Below are 24,211 nucleotides of genomic sequence, written 5' to 3' on the forward strand. Positions count from 1 at the left end.
TGCTGTTATACAGGGAGTTAGATCTCTGTTCAGGTCAGTATTGGATTATAGCTGAATTTTTATCGCTAATATTTTGAATAAAATTAAAATTTTAATATTAAAAATATTTAGAAGAAATATACTAAATGTGTGGAGAGTATATCATGATAGAAACAAGCACTGATTAGTTAGTTGTAAGTAGTATTAAATTGTTATTAAAATCATTGGAAATACAAAAATAGAATGAAGCATTGGATTAGTCTGATCAACTGAACAGTATAAATTCTATAAAAGAAATTAAAACCCCTTTGGAATCCAGATAATAATCAATAAATTCATATTGGTATGAATTTCATCTCATCTTTCTTATCCCTCTTTTACCTTGCGGTGTCGAGGGTTAATTAATCATCGACAATGTTTTGGTAAGTCCATGCGGTTAACTAGGTTAACCGCATGGACTTACCAACATGAAATATGACATTTCATATTGGTAAGAAATGTCATTCAAATCACATTAGTGAAAATATTTTTTTCACTCAGTATTAAGTGAAAAGAAAATTTTATACAAATCAAATGTGATACTTGTCTGTTATTGGCCTTTTACATTCTCTTGGTTCTATCTAGCCATTTTATTTTCACATTTTCTGTGTATTGCACTAGAAGATATTACTATGTAGAGCTATCCTTATGTTTTGGTAGATAATTTCTCACTGTGCCCAACATCTACTTTTGCAACTTGTTGATTGCGATTACTGTAGTCTATCATAAATGTAAAACTGATGTCAAAAACACTTGGTAGCAATTATGTGCACTTTGAAAGGCTTAAAACATGAATTTGAGTAATTTGTGAATTTATGCTGTTGCTGCCCTAGATTGATTTAATCTGGAAAGGGTTAATATTAATAATATTGGAAATTGCTTTAACAAAAATGGAAGAGTGATGTCAGGTGGAATTTGATTTGATGTTGCAGTCACTCATATTCCTTTTGCATTTCCTCAGTATCCAGGTAATTTTCATACATTTTTAATGGCAAACTTGGTGTCCATTCACACATCCATTCACCTTGTTTAATTCCCTTATTGAGATAAGGCTCTAAATGTTACTTGTGCAGACATATTAGAACAGGTGGATGTGAAAGAGGTCACAAGGAAATAGATCAGGGTAATGATCTATTTCCCTGGTCTATTCAACAGAAAGGTTTCTGGCCTTTCTGTTGAAAAGACTTGCTTTATTGAAATTATTGATAGTTTTATGATCTAAAGACTGCTTAGGTTTCAAAATGAAGTTATGTGGGTAAAATATAGCCTTGCCTTGGCTCCTTGGGCCTCAGGTTATTTCCTTATACTGAAACTTCAGTATAAGGCATATTATAATATTATCCATTTTAGAAATGACAAACAGATCAAATTAGAGGTGAAAAAAATGATCTTCAAAGCCTAGTTTTAATATGACTTTGAGCCAGACTTGAAACTAGCTACCCCTTATCTGTTCCCCTAAGAACCATCTTCTTCCTCTCTCAGTTCCTGATGTATATAGTTCTTAGTATTCTGTTCCTGCAAGTTGTTATATTATGGACAGACAGAAAATAGCCCATCTGCATAGAAGGGCATAAAAATACATCTACAACCATGACTATGGTCAATCAGGTCTTGCACACCATGCTTTAGATGCAACACATAGAATCAATTTAAAAAAAAAAAAAACACAATGCTCTATTATAGAAAGTTCAGAAGCAAGACTTTTTTTAATTACTGATTATTATTTTTGATTAAATGTGGATGCATGAAACTTCCCAAAATATGTGAAACATTAATCCTCCCAGATCCCGGTTGACAACTGAGGTCAAGAAGGCACCCACACAGGTTGCACCACTTAGTCGGACTTTAGTCTTTCATCCATATGTATCACATAGTTTTTTTTTGTGTGTGTGTTCTCTGTGACTGAGACAACATATTGGAAGAATTCAATTTTCTTAAATCCATTCCAAGTGCTGTTTTACTTAAGCCTTCAGTATAAGAAAATATACTTTAGACTATCTTCTGGTTTTTATTTCACTGTGTTAGATCCTGAATGAAGGAATCTTGCAAAGAAATCATTCATTCAGAATCTAACATACTAAACTTACTAACAAAGAGAAATACCTGCACATCAGCTGAAATTAAAAGTGAAACTTCTTCACTTTGTGTATAAAATTGTTATTTTATCTTGTGTTCCATGTACTTTAATCTTTTGATCACTACTAAGATCGAATTAGAGAATGTTTTTAAGGAAGAATTTTGTTAATATTAATTTTAAGCCTCACTTAAGCTGTATGGAATAACCGTGAGTCACCAGATAGTTACTAAGTAATAATTCTTAGAAAGTATACAAGTACACGTGTCCAGCATAATGCAGGTGGCAGTAACTTAAGCGGAACGTATATCGACACGAATTCCGTAAATACAAGAGCATAACAGCGTCGGGAAAGCAAGGGATGAACTGAACGGAGGGGGGGGGGGGAGAAAGAGATGGGTTGTGTGCAAAAGGGACTCCGAAAAAAAGGGGATACCCTAAGGAAGAATATGAGGGGGTGAGCGCCGTGTCGAGGGTCTCTCTTGGTGGTTCGGAAGTTAGCGGGTAGTTTTGCATACGGGGGGAGGGGGGATGAAGTCTGTGCTAAGATGTTGGACAGCGAGTTTTCTTGAGAATGGAGTAGGATTCTACGCAGAGCTGAAGGTAAAATTTCCAGTCCTAGCAGAATCAAGCCTTTGCTGAAAAGTCCCATCGAAATGTATCCTGAAACACAGAGATTCGAGTCCGTTTTCAGCAGAAATCATGAAGATAGCATAACCCCCTACGTAGCACAGACTTCATCCCCCCTTCTGGTTACTTCTTGTCTATTGGACAGCCAATAGACAAGAAGTAACCAGACATACACATGGTGCTGAGAGACGCGGGAAAAAGTTCGGTAAAGTAAAATTACTCTATTTTGTGTATAATATTCTTTAGAAGAGAGAAGATTATTTGCGAATGTAAATTAAGAACATTTTTCTAAAGAACTTTATGGACAGTCTCTAATTAGAAAGTTAACCTCCTTTGAAAATAAGAATTGTTTGGAAGAGATCTTTTGTGTTGTATGTGATTGAGTTAACTTAACGAGATTTGAATTGTGGAATTTTAGTAACTGAGTAACATAAGAATGTTTGTTTATATTATCTTATGAATAGCATTGCAGAAAAGAATTTAGCTTGACTTCATATCATTTGCAATCTATCCCAATTTTCAGTTACCTTGTTTTACGATGTTTCATAACCTTTGATTTAATTTAGAATATGTTAACCTCTTAACTCGAGTTTTTTATTTAGTATTGAGTCAAATTGAGTGTATACATTTTTGCGTATTCTGTTTAGATATTCCAATAAACATGTCATATTTACCTAAACCCGAGTCATGTCTGATTACGATTCCAAACTGCCACTTATAAAAATAGAACTTATTTTGGCGGGAAGGAATTAGAAAGTGTATATAATTATAGATTTTGGTCATGACTGCAATAATCTGACTCTATACGGCAGTGTTAAAGTAGATCATTGTGTAAGAATGCCTCAGAATCTAATATTGTCTCCATGAGTAAGGATCTTTTCTACTATAGGATACTGGCTGCCGCAGCATAAAATAAATTTGCCAGTATCCGAAGAGGAAACAATCCTAGATATAAGTATATTAGGCCCGATATCTGAAGAAGTAAAATAGTGATAGAAAGATAGAATAGGAAGATATAAAGCAGTAAAATATAGAGAAAGCAACGACATAACAATAGAGCCGCTGGTAGGATTTTAATTGAATAAGGTTTTAAATAAGAAAGGATTTAATCAAGTAACAAACTAGTCAAGTATAAATAACATAAATAATATATTTAACAACTGACATATCTTTTTTGGGTGGAGAGCTAACATAGTGGGTGGGGCATTATTTTTGGAATGTTCCCTATACTTTCTGCAACAAAAAATCATAAGTAGATATAAACATGTTTTGTTTACATACCTACATCTGTTACAGTTTCTGAATAGATATGATTACTTATCAAGAGCGTTGTAACTTTGAAATCACACATTGTTGATTTCCACACTGTCATGAGATCATTAAAAATTTGAGTCTAAATCTTGTAGATATCCCTTATTGTCATAAAACTGTCATATAATGTTTTTGACACACCTTTATTTTAGAGGCAGCATTAATTTTGTGGAAGCAGCAAGAAAGGGGTATTGTTGAAGTGGAAGAAGATAGTCAAAACAAAGAATACTGGACACCACTTAAGATATTGAGGTAGCTTTATAATGTGTTTGTCTCAAAGTTTTTATTATTAAATTGGCATTATTTTAATAAGATAACTGAACTGGTTTTATTGGTCGAAATTTGATACAACTAATAACTGACTGGTTTCACCACATTAACTAGTGGCTTCATCGGGGTTTTTGATGAACATTCAAATATAAACTTAAAACAACAAACTGATTATGAATCAGTACATAACTGAAAAAATACTGAATGCATAGAAACCATTACACAATATAAATACATGGAACATAGACTGTGCAGACTTATTCATGGAAAAGTTCAAAAATTACATCTTATCATGTACAAATCTTAAACCATCAATTTAGTGGGATATGTTGATGACATATTCAAAGTATGGAAACACAGTGTAGCAGAGTTATATGATTTTCTAGCATCCATAAACTTGTTTCACCATAGAATCAAGTTTACCTTAGAACTTGAGAGTGAAGGAAAATTACCTTTTCTGGACATTTTAATTACGAAACAAGTGGACGAAAGCATTTCTCTCAATGTGTACCATAAGCTGACCCACACAGGTCGTTATCTACATTTCTCCTCATTACACCATATTTCACAGATTGAGCATTATACATATGCTGAGGAACAGAGCAATCTCTATTATAAGAAATGAAAGAATGATAACAGAAGAATTAGATTTTATTCTCCAAATATTAACCAGCAATGAATATCCTGAAAAAATAAAAAGAATACTACTCTCTTAATTCCTTCCCATAGCAAATTCAGGACATTCATTACAGGACTTCAATTTCCATTCCTTTTGCTGAAGTACTTTCACAAAAAATTGCCAATCTCCTAAGGTCTCATGACATTAGAGTAGCCTTCAAACCGATTAGGACAGTATACGGAATATGTTATGTTCACCTAAAGACTACAATGCTTTCAACAAACACCCTGGAGTTTACAAAATCCCATGGCCTTAATTACATAGGACAAACTTTGAGAAGTCTGTGATTGTTTGGTATTGTGGCCAGAATTCAAAGCGTATAATGCTAGCCATATCCCACTAAATGCTTAATAAAACATTTTGAGAATGAAAGTCTTGTTTTGGCATGTTCCCCTGAATGAACCCACTTTCTTCAGAAGTCTTTGACGGCTGCACTGCATAGTTCAGAAGGCCTGGACAGAGGGATGAATTCCAGATGATTGTAGTAGAGCTCTCTTTATTCCCTTATATAAAAAGTGAAATAAAACTGAATGTTCCTACTGAGTGTTCCTGGTAAGATTTATGCAAGTATACTTGAAAAACAGTTGAGGAAGAAAAGCCAAACGGCTATTTTTTTCTGGCGATGTTGATATAAGTTAAGGGGATAAAAATCCCTTATTGTTTTTCAGCCAGTAAGCGAAACTACGATCGAAAACTACGATCTGTAACGTTTCTTTGCCGACGAACTGTCAGCGTATCCAAGCGTAAGTGACCACTTGGTAGTGCCACACCACGGCAACTCGTTGCAAAGGTGGAGCAAGATCCCTCACTGTTCTTGATATTTTCTCATAATGTAAAACACACAGCTCTTAAGAGATGTAGTACTGTTTTACATTATGAGGAGAGGTCACTACCCAGACCGGTTTCAACCTTTTTTGAGGTCTCATCAGTGAGTAGCTAGACCTAGAATATCAGAGTTTAAGTGAAGAAAACTTACATACTTTTGCTATACGATTGCCCGAAAGGTGTGTCACTATATTATATTATATTATAACATAGTATAACTAAGATGAAAAAAACAATAAGGGATTTTTATCCCCTTAACTTATATCAACTTCGCCAGAAAAAAATAGCCGTTTGGCTTTTCATCTTAGTTATACTATGTTATAATATAATATAATATAGTGACACACCTTTCGGGCAATCGTATAGCAAAAGTATGTAAGTTTTCTTCACTTAAACTCTGATATTCTAGGTCTAGCTGCTCACTGATGAGACCTCAAAAAAGGTTGAAACCGGTCTGGGTAGTGACCTCTCCTCATAATGTGAAACAGTACTACATCTCTTAAGAGCTGTGTGTTTTACATTATGAGAAAATATCAAGAACAGTGAGGAAGCTTGCTCCACCTTTGCAACGAGTTGCCGTGGTGTGGCACTACCAAGTGGTCACTTACGCTTGGATACGCTGACAGTTCGTCGGCAAAGAAACGTTACAGATCGTAGTTTTCGATCGTAGTTTCGCTTACTGGCTGAAAAACAATAAGGGATTTTTATCCCCTTAACAGTTGAGGAAGATTGTGGAAGGGAAGCTTGGTGAAGAACAAGCTGGATTCAGGCAAAATAGAATCAGGATGAAATTTTCACTTTACAACAAATAGTTGAGAAATCATGGGAATATAACAAAGACTTGCATTTAAGTTTTGTGAATCTGGAAAAGGCATACGACAAGGATGCCAAGAGAGAAGCTATTCAAAATGCTACAGTTGTATGGTGTTAATGGGACATTATATATTGTCGTGACGTCGTTCTCTTGATGTTCGAATCTAATCCGCCATCTTGTTACTAGTCACTTTCATAAAATAAAACACAACTAATTGTAAATTGATCACTAATCCAAGGGTAGAGAAATTTCTATTATACTGCGCCACTCTATCCTTAGATAAGTCTATATGAAACAGTACGATCAATTCAAAGTTAGTTAGCAGTCCTTTCATTCAATCAGGCCGAAGTATTTATTTTCTTTCTGGGATTCCCGCTAGATTCGAATTTTTGTGAACGGTGCAGTAATAAGAAATTCAGGCAAATACAATAGTTAGATTAACCAATGAAACATTTAATATAGGTCATATAACACATACATAAATTTTACTTCTAATTTCTATATACTAGAAACAAGTCAAACATTAAGTTTAGATAATCTCAATAGCACAATCTTCCAAGTCTTCACATGTACTTTCTCAGCTTCTGGGTTACAAAGTTTCTGCACTTAAATTAATATAATGGAACATCCAATCTAGTCAGTTTTCACACAATTCTCAGTCATGCTATAAGTTCAAAATATTACAAGCACTAATAGCTGAAAATATATTTCAAACAATTCTTATCTTCAACTCATTCACAAAGAGTTTCCACAGTTAAAGTAGTGTTAAGCATAGCGTAATTAACACACAATTCTTCGAGCATAGAAATAATACACTATGATAAACCTTACCGGAAATAGTTCCTAATACATCAATTATGTTGTGAGCAAACCTTTGGAACTTATTTATCTTACTTAATAAAAACACATCTACAAGACTTATCCACGGTTATACTTAAAGCACTATCAAACGCACTTCAGAATTCTAGACTTCAATTACAGGGTACTTCAACTATCGTCGTTACCACTCATAAACTAATTAAACACCGTGAGGTTCTTTTTAGGGCAAATCGGAAATAAGCCACAATTCTAGAATAGCCGGGTTCATTCAGAATTCTTCCTTAAACATCCAGCTTTTTATTTTATCCGATTGTAGTATTAATTTCCTTTTCATTATTACTGCTGATTATACTTTCAGCTAACTATAAAGCTCGTTTCGTCCTTGCTCACTTATAAAAAAATATCCACTGAACTCCTACCCTTAAGAACCTTTTATTTACTTCTACTTCTCTAGTTTATCTCCTTGCTACCTTTTACTTCCAAAATTCCGTTCCCACTCTCCTACTATGTATATATTTTCTCTTCTTATTTAGCCCACGCTCCCTTCCACTCGCGCTCGTTTATTTCACGCATCTCTATGACAACCGATAAACGTAAACATTCTCGTGAATGTTACATTAGGCTATACAACTACATTGAGTTATTACATAACATTAAGCTTTCACAAAACAGGAATAATTAGAATATTTTCTTTTCAATAAATGCGTAGTTAAATTACAAATATAAGTTCTTACAATATTGACATAACAATAAATAAAATAGCTTAATAATATTTAATACAGAATCTTATTATCATTAATACATTCCTTTGATTAAACAATTAAATATTTGACAAAATTAAGGTAGTTATATGAATATTAAGTTTTAAAATAAGTTATATACATTAAATAATATTTACGAATCTTTGTGATGGAAGATCATGTTGGATTCTGAAGCAAATAATAATTACTCTAATCTCTACATAATCAGAATCCAACAATATTAAGCAATATATAGTCTCTATTTAAGTTATAAGTCAGCAGTTAGAATTGAAGGACATACAGAAAGATTGTTTAACGTTAAATCTGGTATCAGACAAGGATGTACATTATCCCCCTCTGTTATTTATTTTCTATATATATTCCTATAATTTATTATCTATATGGATCACATTATGAAGGACATTATGCAGAAACATTGAAAATATCAACTGCATTATGAATGGAGAACCTATAGAACAAGTAAAACATTTCAGCTACTTAGGCATGATTTTTAGTGAAGATGGTAAATTAAGAAGAAGCAACAAGGCTGGTATGGTAGGAAGTCAATTGAATAAATTTATATGGAATAAGAGAGAAATTAGTCAAAACACTAAATTAGCTGTATACAGTGCCACACCGTGGGTAGGAGTTCCCTTGTGCAAAACGTTTTTCAGCGCCCCCATAAAATAAGTTTCCATGAAAAATTTTTGCGAAAAATTTTATTTTGTTAAAAGTACAAAATAGTTTTATACGCATATATAAAAATAAATTTTATTTAACAGTAGTAGAACATTGTAATCACTGAAATTCATAAATAAGAAATTTTTAATAATAAACATTTTCAAAAATGTTTATTCCTTAATATATAAATACAACAGAATATATATATATATATAAACAAAAATTACTTTTATTTTAATATAAAAAGAAATATTATATAACGAAGATAATTTGGATTCATGCTTTTAACTATATAACAATTAGTATAAATATAGATTTATTTTACATATTTATCCGTCTTGCTTTGGCCGCCACAAAATTTTTAATAATATCTTTAATGTCTAATGAATCCATAATATTATTTTCAATTGATATAATTGATAAATCCGTTAGATGCGCTCCAGACATTGTTGACCACAAATAATTTTTTATTAGTTTCAGTTTTGGAAAACTTCTTTCTCCTGATGAGAAATAAATTAACAGACACGTTTCCGAATACTGCGATTGTGATACGTATTTATTTAACATTACCAATATCCGTAGCATCAGGAGAAAGAAGTTTTCCAAAACTGAAACTAATAAAAAAAATAAAAAAATTATTTGCGGTCAACAATGTCTGGAACGCATCTAATGGATTTATCAATTGAAAATTGATATAATTGATAATTGATAAATAGTTAATTTATTTTCATATATATAATTTAAAACATCCTGAGGAGCCGACTCTTTTTTAATAAAACATTGCAAAGTTTTTAATTCCTCAAATAAAGTCATACCATCAATATCGCGATTGTCGGAATCTTGATTGTCGCTCAGTTTTAAGTGCAAATCTTTACAATATTTCATTAAATCTTCATCGCTCCAATCTTTTAATTTGCTAATGTCTCTTATAACTTTAAAGTCTTCGCTATGTTGTTTTAAGAGTATGAATCTTTCCGTGACTGAAATTATTGTCGTGTCTAAAATCGCGAAGAAAAAAATTATTTTAAAATTTTGTTTAGGATCATGCATCGTCTCACCTGATGCTTTGTAACCAAACATTTTTGATTTTGTTCTTTTGCGAATGTCTGGAAAAATAGGATCAATATTAAGATTGCTTGCTACTTCTTTTGCAGTTCTAATAATATTTTCAAAATATTGGTCTGTTCGGCGAGTATTTAATTCTTGTATAACATAATCAAGATTTTCTGTAATTTTTCCTATATCAAATGTCGGATTCTGCATTATTTTGCTTGCAACATTTACGAGACTTAAGATTTCGTACCAAACATGAACAGAGCAAATAAATTTAAACGAATAAATCTTTGAAATTAAGTTGTCTGCCTGAACTCTAGAATCAATATCTTTAGTTTCATCTTCTGTAATATCAAAAAGAGCCTGGTAAATTTCCTTGATATTATTTTTAAGTGGCTTTATTGCTTCTACTCTACTTTCCCACCTAGTAGCAGAAAGTGGTTTCAAATTTAAAACACGAATTTTTTTTTAATATAGCCCAACGTTTCACAGATATTGAAAAATAATTATATAATTCCTATATTACCCCAAAAAAATTTACAGTTTCACAGGATATCTTAGCTGCATCATTAACTACCAAATTTAATGAAATGAGCAGCACACGGAATAAAAAAAGCCCTTGAATTCATTTTAAGGATTTTTTTCTGCAGTCCATTATGTTTGCCTCGCATATTTAAACCGCTATCATAAGCTTGGCCGCGTAAATCCGAAATGTTAATATTCAATAATTTAAAATAATTTTTTATAAATTGAAATAGGCCTTGCCTAGTGGTATATTCTACAGATTAAAAACCCAAAAAATGTTCATGAATTTCTGCTATATTTGTATCTTTATTTTGATTAACAAATCTAATAACAGTAGATAATTGTTCTGTGTGGCTCATATCCGGAGTAGTGTCAAGAATTAATGAATAATATTTCGCTTTTTTAACCATTTCTAAAATTTTTTGGTTTATAGCTTCAGAAATTATACGGATGATTTCATTTTGTATTTTATCACCTAAATAATGAGCAATGTTCCTTTTTTGGGATGTTTGGATGCGATGCAAGTGTTCTGCCATTATCGAATCAAATTTAGCGACAATTTCTACTAACTTTAAAAAATTGCCGTTATCATTTTCAAAAAGTTTTTGTGAAGAACCTCGAAAAGCTATACACTGTCTTGATAAATATTGTATTATGTAGATTAGCTGTTCTATAACAGATTGCCAATATTTTTTCTCAGTTTCGTATAATCTTTGTTGTGTGCAATCAATAGTGCATTTCTTAATCAACGACATTTTAAGTTCGCTGTATTTTGAACAGTTTTTAATGTGGAACTTGTCTCGTGTATTTTTAGTATATGACTCAAATGTTGCCAATCGTTACAACCGTATTCATTAGTAAGTTGGGAATTTTGACTACCAAATATTTTACAATAATAACAGGAAACCGAATTTCGCGATTCTGAATAAACTAAATAACTTCGTAAAAGTTTTTCTCCATTTGCTAAAGTTCGATAATAGTATGAATCGGAAAACTTGTGGCCAGATTCATCTTTGGGAAATTCTTTATTAACTACTTGATGCAGGCAATGCTCAACTAAACAATCACTAACTTTGGTAGTTATATGATTCGGCCAAGTACCTGGATCATTAACATTAAAATTTGAAGTTTCGTGTTTCGCTGAATCGGAATCCAATATTTCTTCTGCTGCAACTTCTGTAGACAGTCCAGTTTCATTTTTGCATGTTACATTTGTTTCTTCATAGTTACCTTGTGTCCTCTCTTTTTCTGGAGTAGAGCTACATGGAGTACTTGCTTCGTCAGAACTTTCTGTTCTTCGTTTTTTATGTGGTCCTGAAGTCAAAATTTATTCAGCGATGCAGCCAGTTTATGTTCCAGTTGTACTCGCTGCAATTGTCTTTTCCTGTTTTGTGCACCAGATAACTTCTTTGGCTTTTTTTCCGACATCTAAGGGTTAACACACTTGGTTAGAGTTTAAAAGAAGAGCGTTAAAAGTTGTCCACCAAAATAAATAATAATTTCTGAAATTTTCCCTTCAACTTATTTTTTAACCTCTTAACCGACTATTATTTTTAAGGTGAATGGTCCAAGACTGACTATTTTTTTTTTTAATTACAGAATTTGATTTTTCAGATTTTTTGAAAATTAACATGTAGAGATATTAGCCACTGATTGATTTCTCAGTGATATTTATTTAATATTTTTTACATTCTGGTAATTGTTTAATAATTAAGAAATTTCTAGAATATTAAAATTATTTATTAAAGAAATCAGTAAAAGGACCCCAACCCCAATGTCTTCCAACCAGAACAAGAACAAATATATAAATGAATCTCTTATTGAAAATTATTTATTTTCTAGATGTCTGCCCAACATAACATAAAAATCTTTTGTTTTCAAAATAAGATAATTAACTAAAATTAAACAATTTAACTGATTTTCAAACTTAGCAAAAATATAATAGATGTACTTACTTTATGTGAATAATAATCCAAATTCACAAAAAATTTACTAAACAACCATAAATATATTTTATAAAACAAAAGGCAACTGCACAGTAACACTGTTAGTGTAACACACAAAATGAAATGATGCAAAAATACACCAAACATTATCAAGAAAGGGCCAATTGCAGTATGTGTAAACAAAGCTCATCTAAAGGGTTTTATAGCTCATAAATAACCTATGTTTATTAATTTAATTTGAGCTGCGTCAGCCTGATGTGGCGATAGTCTATCCTGCATATATACAGGATTTTTAGCTAAGGTCCCTCAGCTGATTAATATGTTTATAATTTATAAACTATTATCTTTAAAATTTTATTTGTCTATCAAAAATCTAAAAATAAGCACACAATTAAATTCAAAGGCAAATTGTCCAAAGTCACTTAAACACAGAATATACAATACACTCAATATGTTTCACATTCAAAATTGAAATGACTCCGAAAAAAATGTAAGTGCGTGTTTGGATAGACGCTATTTCATCTGTTCAAATTCAAAGCGGAATTTAAGAAAACGAACATCGTAATGTACATCTATGTTTCAGACTAAATATTTTTGGATAGATCATTGTTTCTGAAACTTCAGATATCCGTGTACCCTTCTTTAATTTTCATTATTACCAAGTACCTTTTCAAAATACCCTTATCAAAATAATAATAATAAATAAATAAATAAATAAATATATATTTCATTGTAACTGTGTTTTATTTGAATTTAGATGTACATTTAAACAAAAAAAACATGATTTATTTTTAATAGAACAAAATTTATAAAGATACTAATCATTTTTATTTAATATAAATAATTTATCATTAATGAGAGGAGTGAAATTGCTTATTTCTATATCTGCTATATTGCTCTCTTTTGTGCGTTTTATAAATCCAGTCTTTAACCAATGATCCATACTTAACAATTTGAAAGCTAAAAAAATTACCGTATTTACTCGACTATAACTCGCACTTTTTTCCCAAAATTAAAGCTAAAAAATCGTGCTGTGAGATATATGTGGGGATTTTCGGAAACTAAAGTTTTCAGAAAAAAAAAACTGAAAATGGGTATGACTTACCAAGAATCTTCTATTCTCCATCACTTCTGTCCTCAAGAGTGGTTTCCTTGTGTGCAATCAGTTATCTACCCAAATGGAGTCATCTTCTTTTCCATTTAAGACTTGAGATACGTAATGAACAATCCTTGACAAATTACTAATGAGAAGTGAAAGATGTGCGCGATTGTAGGCCAGTATAATTGAGAAAAAGCCACTATTAAGAAGTGCATATGATTGGTGTGGTATTAACAAAAAGATCGAGCTACCCAAACAAAACAAGCTGACAATTGAATTGAAATGCTAATTCTCTAAACTGATTTCCATAATATCTGAAATGCATTCACTATATATTTCTTAGTTTTAACACATTCATGACGGGGTAGTGTCAAGCAAAACCAATTGTTGCACCTGCTGTATATAGCAGTTTCTGTTGGAAGGAAGATGTCATTCATTAGTTAGTGTTTATATTCCCAGTTGTCTGTAATTGCACTATTTGTTGAGAAATATATATTAGTCTGCAAATGATGTCTGTGAACCTTATCCAGCAACATGATAAAACTGAGTGGGTTTAGTGTTTCTGCAGTATAATGGCTGTTGGGGATAGCGTATTGTTTATTTCAGGGAGCGAATTATCGCTCAAATGTGAAATTCGGGGAGATAGAAACCCACAGTTTGAGTAGGAGAATTCATGCATAATATAATTTAATAGATATATATTTATATATAGGCTATAAAAGTTTATGAAATTCACATCATATGATACTTTATGGGTCGTTTCCTTAAGTATCTAATAAGTGGGATCGAAAATGTTTAGTTTTAGTATGTATGACTGTAATGTTTTTATTAATAAAATATAATAAGCAGATATTTAACTGTCAATGGGAAATGGCGCCTTTTTATTTGTTAACTAAATGCTGTATTTTTGTAAAATATCTTGTTGCCGTAATACGGCTGAGCGAGCGCCCTTATTAAGCAGCACCGTGAGGCAGGCTGCCTCTATGCTACATCCTGTCGACGGTACTGGGCAAAGTACAATAAATTTAGTTTAATCCTTTATCCAAGTGTGAGCGAACAAAGTTTGCGCCTGAACGTATCTTCAGGACTGGGGGTAAGGTGGTACAACACCAGGGCACTCCTTGCAAAGGTGGAGCAAGCTACCAGCACTCCTATCTCAGTATCTCCCATAATGCAAAACACATCTCCTTGCGGATATGTCTAATGTTATGCATTAAGGGAAGGGCCACAACCCAGACTAGTTTCGACCTTTATTGAGGTCTCTTCAGTGGGAGCCAGGCCCACTATAATTCAAGAATAAGAAAATTTATATTTTTTAAAATTATTTCCCATGGTGAAATGGCGCCCCATCTTCAAGCGCCCTTGTGCGGCGCACAATCTGCACAACCGCACGGTTCGGCCCTGGCTGTATACAAGACAGTGTTCAAACCAATTTTAACTTATGGATCTGAGAGCTAGGTCAGAAGTAAAATACTTGACTAAAGACTGGAGACTGCAGATATGAGAATCCTGAGAAAGATCAGGGGCATGAACAGATAGCATCAATGGCAATATCATATTAAAAACGAGGGGATATTAGGAAAGAACAACATTGTCAGCATCAGGGCCGGCGGAAGCGGGCATGCGGTGCATGTGGGCGCCATTACGATGGGGGCACCGTCGCCAGGGAACGGTTCATAAGTTAATTTTTAAGAAACAAAATTTTTATCATAAAAACAAAAAATTCTTAGAATGATCAATATTAAAATAAAGAAGGCCGGATACACCGAATAAAAAAAAAATGTATATTGCCTCTTTGATCAGCTGGCTGTTTACAATTTTGCAGCTAGCAGGCTAAATGCTTGCCTGCAAATGTTACGTCTACTAAAGTGAAATGGTGAACGGTTTTTATTCACAGAAACGAATTTTCGTACAAAACATTTGTTTCTAGTTAACCAGTCGTATGGTACGCATCTCAGTAGGCTACTGACAATAGCGCAGTACCGACTATTATTTCGTCTCTGTGTCGTGTTGTGTAATAATTTCTTGTGGGTATAAAATAGAAATGGAATCAAAAATTTAAAAAAAAAGTTATCCGGTACGCAAACTCGTAAGCATCATGCCGTGAAAGAAGCAGATATTAAGAAACAAACTGTTGCTCTTAATAAATTTGTTCAAATATTAAAATATTCTGATGCAGATTGTAACCAACTAGATACATAAGAAATCAGAGTTGAATAACCGTGCACATCATCCAGTTTGCATGAAAGTACTATTGCAACTATTGAACAAGATAATTGAACATGATTTAAGTAAAAAATAGGATTTAGTCAACTACAACAAGATTTAGTTGTAGTTGACCACGAAACTAACACATTGTCAGTCTCTGTAAATTTAGAAGATCCAGGTGAATGGGGAGATATTGATGAAAAATTCCAAGTTGTTTTAATTGAAATGGGGCCTGTTCAGAAGAAAAATATAATATATCCCACAGATACGTATGGTCGTAAATTTGGTGACACGTATTATAATAGAAAAATGGAAAACAGGATTTCGTGCCAAGAACATGGCTCATTTATTCCGAAACTTTAAATTCTGTTTTTTGCTTTTGTTGCAAACTTGTCGCACCTACTGAATCAGCTGAATCACCTACTGAGTCTTGTAGAAAGTTATAACGATTGGAGAAATGTAAGTACAACTTTGCATAGACATGAGACTAGTTTAACTCACATGAAAAATTTCTTAAAATGGAAGGAACTTGATAAAAATTAAGAAAAAACAAAACTACTATTGATTGCCAGACTCAACGCATGTATGAAATGGAAAAGAAACATTGGACGAGTGTTTTAGAACTCTTGATTTGAAATTATAAAATTCCTTGGTAGCCGAAATTTAGCTTTTCGCGGATCATCTGATAAATTATATGCAATTTTTTAAATAACAGCAATTTTTTAAAATTAGTCAAACTGTTTGATCTCGTTATGGAAAATCATGTTGAAAGGGCCCTACAACGAAACAGTAGGGTACACTATTTGAGTAAAGACAGTCAAAATGAAATATCGGAAACTTTAAGTAATGCAATCGGGAATACAATTTTATTATCCATAATTTTAGATTGCACACCTGATGCAGTCTAAAATTAAAAAATAAAATTAAAAAATCTAAAATTAAAAAGTGAAACAGAACAAATGACCATTATTATTCGCTTTGTTTCCTGTGACAATGGAATTGTCAAGATCAGGAAAACGTTTTAGGTTTTGCAGATATATCAGATTCCACAGGACGTGGTTTATGTGCAACAATAATGGAACAACTGGAAAAATGCAACATTCCCAGTGAAGACATGCAAGGTCAAGGGTATGACAATGGGGCAAATATGAAAGGGAAAAAATATGGGCTCCAAAATTTGCTTTTGAACAAAAATCCTCGACTTTTTACGTGCCATGTGCTGCTCATACTCTAAATTTAATCATTAACGATTCAGTTAAAGTGAATGCATATACAATTAGTTTCTTTGCAATTATTCAAGAAATATACAATTTCTTTTCATTCTCTTACAAACGTTGGGCAATCCTTTTAAAGTTCGTCAAAAAAATCAACATTGAAACAGCCGTCAGAAACGTGATGGCAAAGTAAAATTAATGCAATCCGATCTCTACGATATCAGTTAGAAGAAATTTATGATGCACTTTTTGAAATTTAAAATAATGAAAATTTTAATAAAGAAACTCAGCATGAAGCAGAAACATTATGTGCTGAAATAAAGAACTACAAATTTATTTGCTCGCTTATAAGTTGGCATGATTTACTTAACAGAATAAACCCTGTTAGTAAAATGCTTCAAGACAAAAATATGTACATTACATTTGCTTTAGAATCTATCGAAAACTTAAAAATATTCTTACAAGAGTATTGATGAGATACAAATTTTGAAGAAGTTCTAAAAACGGCAAAATAACTGAGTGAAGAGGTGGATGGAACAAGAATTTAAAACTGGTACAGAAGTTCGACGACGAAAGAAGACATGACAATTTGACTACAAGCGTCATGACGAAATGCCACAATCGCCAGAAGATAAATTTATAGTGCATGTGTTTTATACGCTTCTAGACATTGCAATGTGTTCGTTAATAGAACGTTTTGAACAACTAAAAATATATTATGATAATTTAAATTTCTTGTATAGATTACTACAAATTAATAACGAAGATTTATGAAAAAATTGTGACAATTTAGAGATTCTCTTGAAGGACTGCGACAATAAAGACGTAAATGCAATAGAAATATATGATGAGTTATGTGCTTTCTGGGATATTTTTTGGAAGGATATTTTAAATATTCAAAAGCCCTTTCGATATTCTTAATTTTATTGTGTCCAATAATTTATCTTTCCCTAACTTTTCAATTGCTTTACGAATACTATTAACCTTAACTGTTAGTGTATTGAGTGGTGACGTTCCTTTTCCAAGTTGAAATGATTAAAAGCTACTTAAGAACAAGTATATCACAAAAAAGGCTTGTTAGTTTGGCGTTAATAGCTATTGAAAATGATATATGTGCGGAATTAGACATTAAGACCATTATTTATAATTTTGTGAATATGAAATTAAAAACCTTAAAATTTAAAAAAAAAAATTTCAAGTATATTTATGTAATTTAATTTATTTTCTGTTATTTTGTAAAGATGTTATTTTTTGAATACTTATATTAAATGTTATTTTCCTAAAAGATAGTTCCACTTATAAAAATTATTTAAAAAATTTTACAAGTTACTAAGAATTTATTAACTTGTAAAATGCAAGAATTTTTTAAACTTTAGTTCAAATAAATTTTAACGTTAATTAAAATTCATTTTAATTTTGTTAGTGATTTGGTTTGGTGAGAAGGCTATAATCCCTGTATCATTATATTCAACGATTAAAGTGAAGTGGCTTTATCAAAATTTGCTTTAATTTTTGAGAATTTTTTGAATATACGGGTTTTTAACGATTATCCTGCCTAGTCAACACTCCCAGTTCGTTACATTTAGCGAACCAGCATGTGGCTGTTCTGTCAAAATTTAAGAAATTTCAAATAATTTAAATTTTTATTATCGATGTAAAAGAACCACACACTCCCGGATAGTTACAAGGGCACTTAGATAGAAATTGCATGCGGGCGGCAAAGACCCTGCGCCGGCTCTGGTCAGCATCCAGAAATGCATTAGCAGAGCTAATCGTAGGTGATATGGTCACTTAAACAGAATGGGAGAGGAAAGATTAGCAAAAGAAGCATTCTCTGGGAAAAAGACCCAGAGGAAGGCCAAGATATTAGGTGGATTGATACAGTAAAAAAGTGCCTTAGAAGACAGAAATATAAGATTTGATAATGTTGGAGTCTTAACAGGTAACAAATTGGTTTGGAGGAAAATTGCAGATAGGAAGTTAGTAATGATGTAAATTTTTCATGTAGTACTATCATATCCTGTATATCCCTTGAGGATAATGATGTTTTATGTCATCAATAGTTTTTGTTTGTTTTACCTTGCTTGTCACATTTATTGGAGAATGCTAGTCATTACAAATACCTGTTTTGTTGATTTTCAATGATTTTGTTCTGATTGAATATGACCACTGAGAAAACAGGATATGCATGCATCATTTTATCTTTAGAGAGCACTCAATCGTACCACGAAGGAACCAATTAATTGCTACATGTCAACCTAATATTGAAATGCAGCAGACAACAGTAGTTAGATCATTTCTTACCTGGCGATGTAATATGTAGAATGTGAATAGTTAATAGTGGATATTAAAACTTGGAAAATTGAGAAAAGTATACTCATCTTCCCAAAAAATTTCTTTACAATGATTTTACAATTGCTTTCTGAGTTGCTGCCATGTCATATAACATCACTGACATTGTCATCTGACAATTTTGAAGCCATTCAGAATTCAGAAATATATTAATGTAGTTATATGTCTATACTATGGGTTTTACTGTATTGAGAATGTGTTTTTACTGAATGTTTCAATGTTTGTTCAGAATGGCAGAAAAGAAACAGATTTTTTGCATCAGTGATTCAAGACATTGGAAGCAAAAATGTAGTGACAAATAGAATCATTAATAAAAAAAACAATAAATGGTCTAAGTAAAATGCATGAGATTTTTTTTCTTCACAGACTGGTGAACACAAATTGGCAACTTCAACACTGTTAGATATACAGGGTAAAAATTAACATTAACAAAATCTTATAAACTTGAACACATCCAGGATTAAAGACGTGGTATGATATACAGGTAGCCCTCGTATAACATGGTACTTACAAGGTTTCGATATAACTTGGTCTACAAATTCTAGTAACCCTTGTTCAATGCGGTACTTATACAATGTGGTTTCGATAAATTGGTCATTCCAATTAAATCCTTTAATTGTAATGTCCAAATATTTAAAGAGATGGAGTAAACACGATAAGCACTACGAACACTCTACTACTTGCGCAAACTACATATAAACAACAGTGGAACTGCATGATGGACAGTGCTGCATTACGCTAATAGCTCGCATCTCGCTATGACGTGCCTATGCTTGCGGCTGTACCAATATGATGCTGTGGTAAACACAGTGCTGCTAGCGTCCTTCACCCTCCTAAGTGCTACAAGATGGATTTTTATTATTTTTTATACAAAAAAGAGATTGTTGATGATAAAATTAAATATTACAAGCAAATATAAATAAATTAATAAATATATTTATATATCGAGAAAAATTGGGGATGATGCAGTTCCGCAGTGCCTATGCACGAGCCACCCCAGTTCATGAGACAGTTAGATATTTGTTTAGCTCCATATTATGAACTTAATAAAAATTGCAGCATAGTGATAAGCAAGGTCTTATTGCTGACTTATTGATAACTAAACCAGCCGAAGTAGGCAATGAGAATTATACAAATGATGTCCAAGAGATTTCAAGTGATGACAATGTCCGGCCACTCGTAAATAAAGATCATCTATGAAATGTTTGTTTTGAAGACAGTGATGGCGATTAAATTTTGCACTTATTTTATTTTGCCTAAAACATTTATGCATTATGGGCAATGAAGTTTACGTACAGTTTGTAATTTTATAAGTTTATGCTATGTATTTTGTTTCATAGTTTATATGTTTTCTTAACTTACATGAATTACCTGTAATTAAATAAAATTATTTTTTGTTGGATATGTCATTGTTGTTTATATTATATATAAAAAAAAAACGATTTCGGAACATAACCCTACTTTTTCTATGTGATCTGAGTCTCGCATAACACGATTTATATAACACGGCATTTCTGTGAAACCTAACATCCGCGTTATACAAGGGTTACCTGTATTAGGCAATGGTTGTAGAGCACACCCAGGTTAACATCTGACGAGTGAAATATATGCCTGACTTGATCTCCTATTTTCAGCATTGATGATTTTCGATAATGTTGCCATTTACTTTTTCTTCAGTTCTTGTATTGTGCATATTTTCTTTCTGTATTCCTTTTCTCTTTTTTCATTGTATCATCTTTCTTCAAGCAGTTTTTATTTTTCACTTGAATTTAAATATTTTATTGTTTCAGCTGTAATTTTAAAACCTGTCTAGGTATTTCACAAGTTGAATTGAGTTAAGGTTTACAAGTGGAGTTTAGGTATTTTACATCAAGTTAAGAAATTATTCATTTATTTATTTATTAATCTTCAGGGGACATTTGGATGACATATCTGACTTAAGTTGGTCATCTGATGGAAATCAGTTGATTTCAGGATCTGTGGACAATACTGCAATTCTGTGGGATGTTCAGAAAGGTAAGTTTGGAAATCTTATACTACACAATTTGCACATTTAGATGCTAATTAAAAATGTGAAATAAATTTTTGAAATAAGTAATTGAAAATATTTCATGATCAGAATTTCTAGTTTTTTACTCTTAATATTTTAATATAGATTATGATCTCTAGAAAGGATTAAGTTAATGTAATATACTATCCATTACTATAGCATTATATCTATAGATCATATAGTTCTGAAAAAAAAAGACTATTTATTGTTTTCTAGTGACAACAAAAAGAGCCACATATCCACATTTTGTAAACAGAATTTGTATCTTAACTTCAAGACCATTTCTGGGGTTTGTCACAAAAGGTTTCTTGACAAATTGCTGTCCTGTGATCTAGCTTCTGCCCTTCGTCACTGGATTGCTGGTTTTCTCTCAGATCATTCACTGCAGGTTATGGTGGAGGATATTCTCTCTTCAGGTTTTCATGTTGATGCAGGTGTTCCTCAGGGTTCTGCTGTTTTATCCATCCTCACATATATAAACAACCTTCTCTCACTGACCTTAGGTCACATTCACTGTTTTGCTGATGATGATGGAACCTTCCGTTTCTTATGGTGCTTACAGATTGAAACTTTGGGATTGTCTACTATGAGTGCCCTAGTGCACTGATCTCCATGCCATCCTTCAGTGGGATTATAACAGCCTAGTCATTTTATAATTCTTCCAGAGCAATTTTGTCTTATTTCTTGTGGGAAAAGACCTTAGTTCTCCAACTGAGGTCTTTTCAGCTTTAACAGTCAAGATCAGATCCCACATCTTGAGCTGACACACTTCTAGCCTTTCTTGGCATTCTCTTTTGTTCACTTGGAATATTGTTTTTGTTTCTAGTTGCTAACTTTATGGATTACATGTCCACTTAATTTTGGAATACTGCTCTCATGTTTGTGGTGGTGCACTTATACCTCTCTGAGTTCATGATGATGTTCAAAGGATGATCGTTCAGCTAATTGACTATTCCACTCTTGTAGACTCTCTCTCCAGTGCCACTATCTCACAAATGATCAGTTTCTGCATTCTCTTCCACAGATATTTTCATGGGTTTCTGTTCATCAGAACTCTCATCCTATTACATTTGAATTTCCAATTTACTGATCGTCATGTTTCGGTTCAATGGAATAGCTTCCCACAAAGATTCCTCAGACTGTGATCTCCACCTCTTTAAAAAGAAAGTGATTACTTTTACTCCTGCTCACACATGGCATTAATTTGTTATGTGCTTTGCAACCTCTCATGTGTGGGAGTGATATTAAAAGGAAAAATTATTTGATATTGATCAAAATTTAAAGTTTCTATTTTCGAATTATATTTGTTATATTTGCTGGTGGGGCCTCCCATGCTGGACAAATCACAGGGTGGGGAGACACCCTAGTCCTCCTGGTTAGGGGTTGTTACGATGGGCTGACTACCCATCTAATGTAAAAAAATCCACAAATCACGAAATCGAGCACTAGGTTTACAACCAGACTGTTCAAGATGGCAATCAACTGGAATTGACTAACAGATTTTGAATTAGAACATAATATACAAACTTTGTTCAAACCTGGATCTCTTCAATGTGTCATAGATGCAATAGAAAATTACGATATTCAGATCTTGGCTATACAAGAAACTAAATGGCCAGGTCATGGAAACCAACAGACAAAAAATAGAACAATATTCTACAGTGGAATATTGTTCTATTTTAGTGTGAATAGAATAGTATTATATAGAACAGAATACTAGTGTGAAAGTCAAAACTTTCACACTAGTAGATGATTGATTGTTATATTTGTTTCCAGTTATCTGTTTGATGTTGCAATTAACTTTTGTACACCAACAGAAGATAAGGATGATGATGTCAAAGATAAATTTTATGAGTAACTAGAGTGGATATATAATTCTTTACCTGGTCAGTGTATAAAATTAGTCAGGGGCAATTTTAATGCTAAAATAAGAAAAAAACAAGATACACACAACAATTGACCCAGATAGTCTGCACAAAATTGGTAATGATAATACAATTAGAGTTATTAATTTTACATCCTACAGAGGGTAGGATGTAAAATTAGTAGTACCCACTTTCCCAAAAGAAATATCCATAAACAAATTGGCACTTTCTCCTCAGATGAAACAGTCCACAACCAAATAGATCATGTAATGATAGACAATAGTTACAAAACATGCATAAAAAAATCCATACCTGAAGAGGAGCTGATGCAGATACTGATCATTACCTACACATTTCAGACTAAAACTCTGCGAAATGGAGAAGTGCTAACTGAAACAGAAATCCTAATCAATATAATATTGCCAAATATGAAGATGTAAACATACAAAGACAATATGCGGAAAAGATGTAGTAGAAATACAGTATTCAAACAATTCTATTCCTGCAAGAAAGAAACATAGAAAATAAATGTACTCAAAACAAAAATATTATTACTCATTGTGCAATTTGCAAACAACAGAAAGAAAAACAAAATAGTTCAATGATGTATGTAAAGAAGCTATAAAGAAACGTAATAAATTGAGGTTAAAAATGCTATATCCCCCTCACCAGAAAATACTGAAAATTATAAGACTTACAGAAATTTAACTAGTAAAATTCTTAATATTTATTATTATTATTATTATGGACGACTCCAAGGAATCCTTAGACTCATCGAGGGAGGCCCTAGCATCATGTCAAGAACAACTATTCAACATTCACACAGTATCTATCATACTTCGCCTTGAACTCATTCACAGTCATGGCACCCACAACAGACTCTGGCAGCTATTCCACTCATTCACCTCTCCAAGTAAAAAAACTATCTCTAACACCCTTGCTAACCACACTCTTACCCTTCCATGGATGGTCCCTAGTTCACCCACCACCAGTCCTGTTCTCAAAAATATCTTCTGAATTAATCTTATAGAAACCCTT

The 24,211-nt window shown here is 32.4% G+C and overlaps 1 protein-coding gene across 1 annotated transcript in view; it reads left to right on the plus strand.

The window, feature by feature from the left end:
• Positions 1 to 24,211, plus strand: part of Caf1-105 (chromatin assembly factor 1, p105 subunit) — an 88,465-nt gene that overhangs the window by 18,745 nt on the left and 45,509 nt on the right. Inside the window, exons 4-5 of the mRNA XM_090403880.1 lie at positions 4,186 to 4,285; positions 21,171 to 21,274. Coding sequence (XP_090260006.1) covers positions 4,186 to 4,285; positions 21,171 to 21,274 — 204 coding nt within the window. The remainder of the gene's footprint in view (positions 1 to 4,185; positions 4,286 to 21,170; positions 21,275 to 24,211) is intronic.

This window comes from Typopeltis vanoorti, chromosome 14, assembly GCF_054136105.1.
Source record: "Typopeltis vanoorti isolate ZY-2024b chromosome 14, IOZ_Tvanoo_1.0, whole genome shotgun sequence".
Lineage (NCBI taxonomy): Eukaryota > Metazoa > Arthropoda > Arachnida > Uropygi > Thelyphonidae > Typopeltis > Typopeltis vanoorti.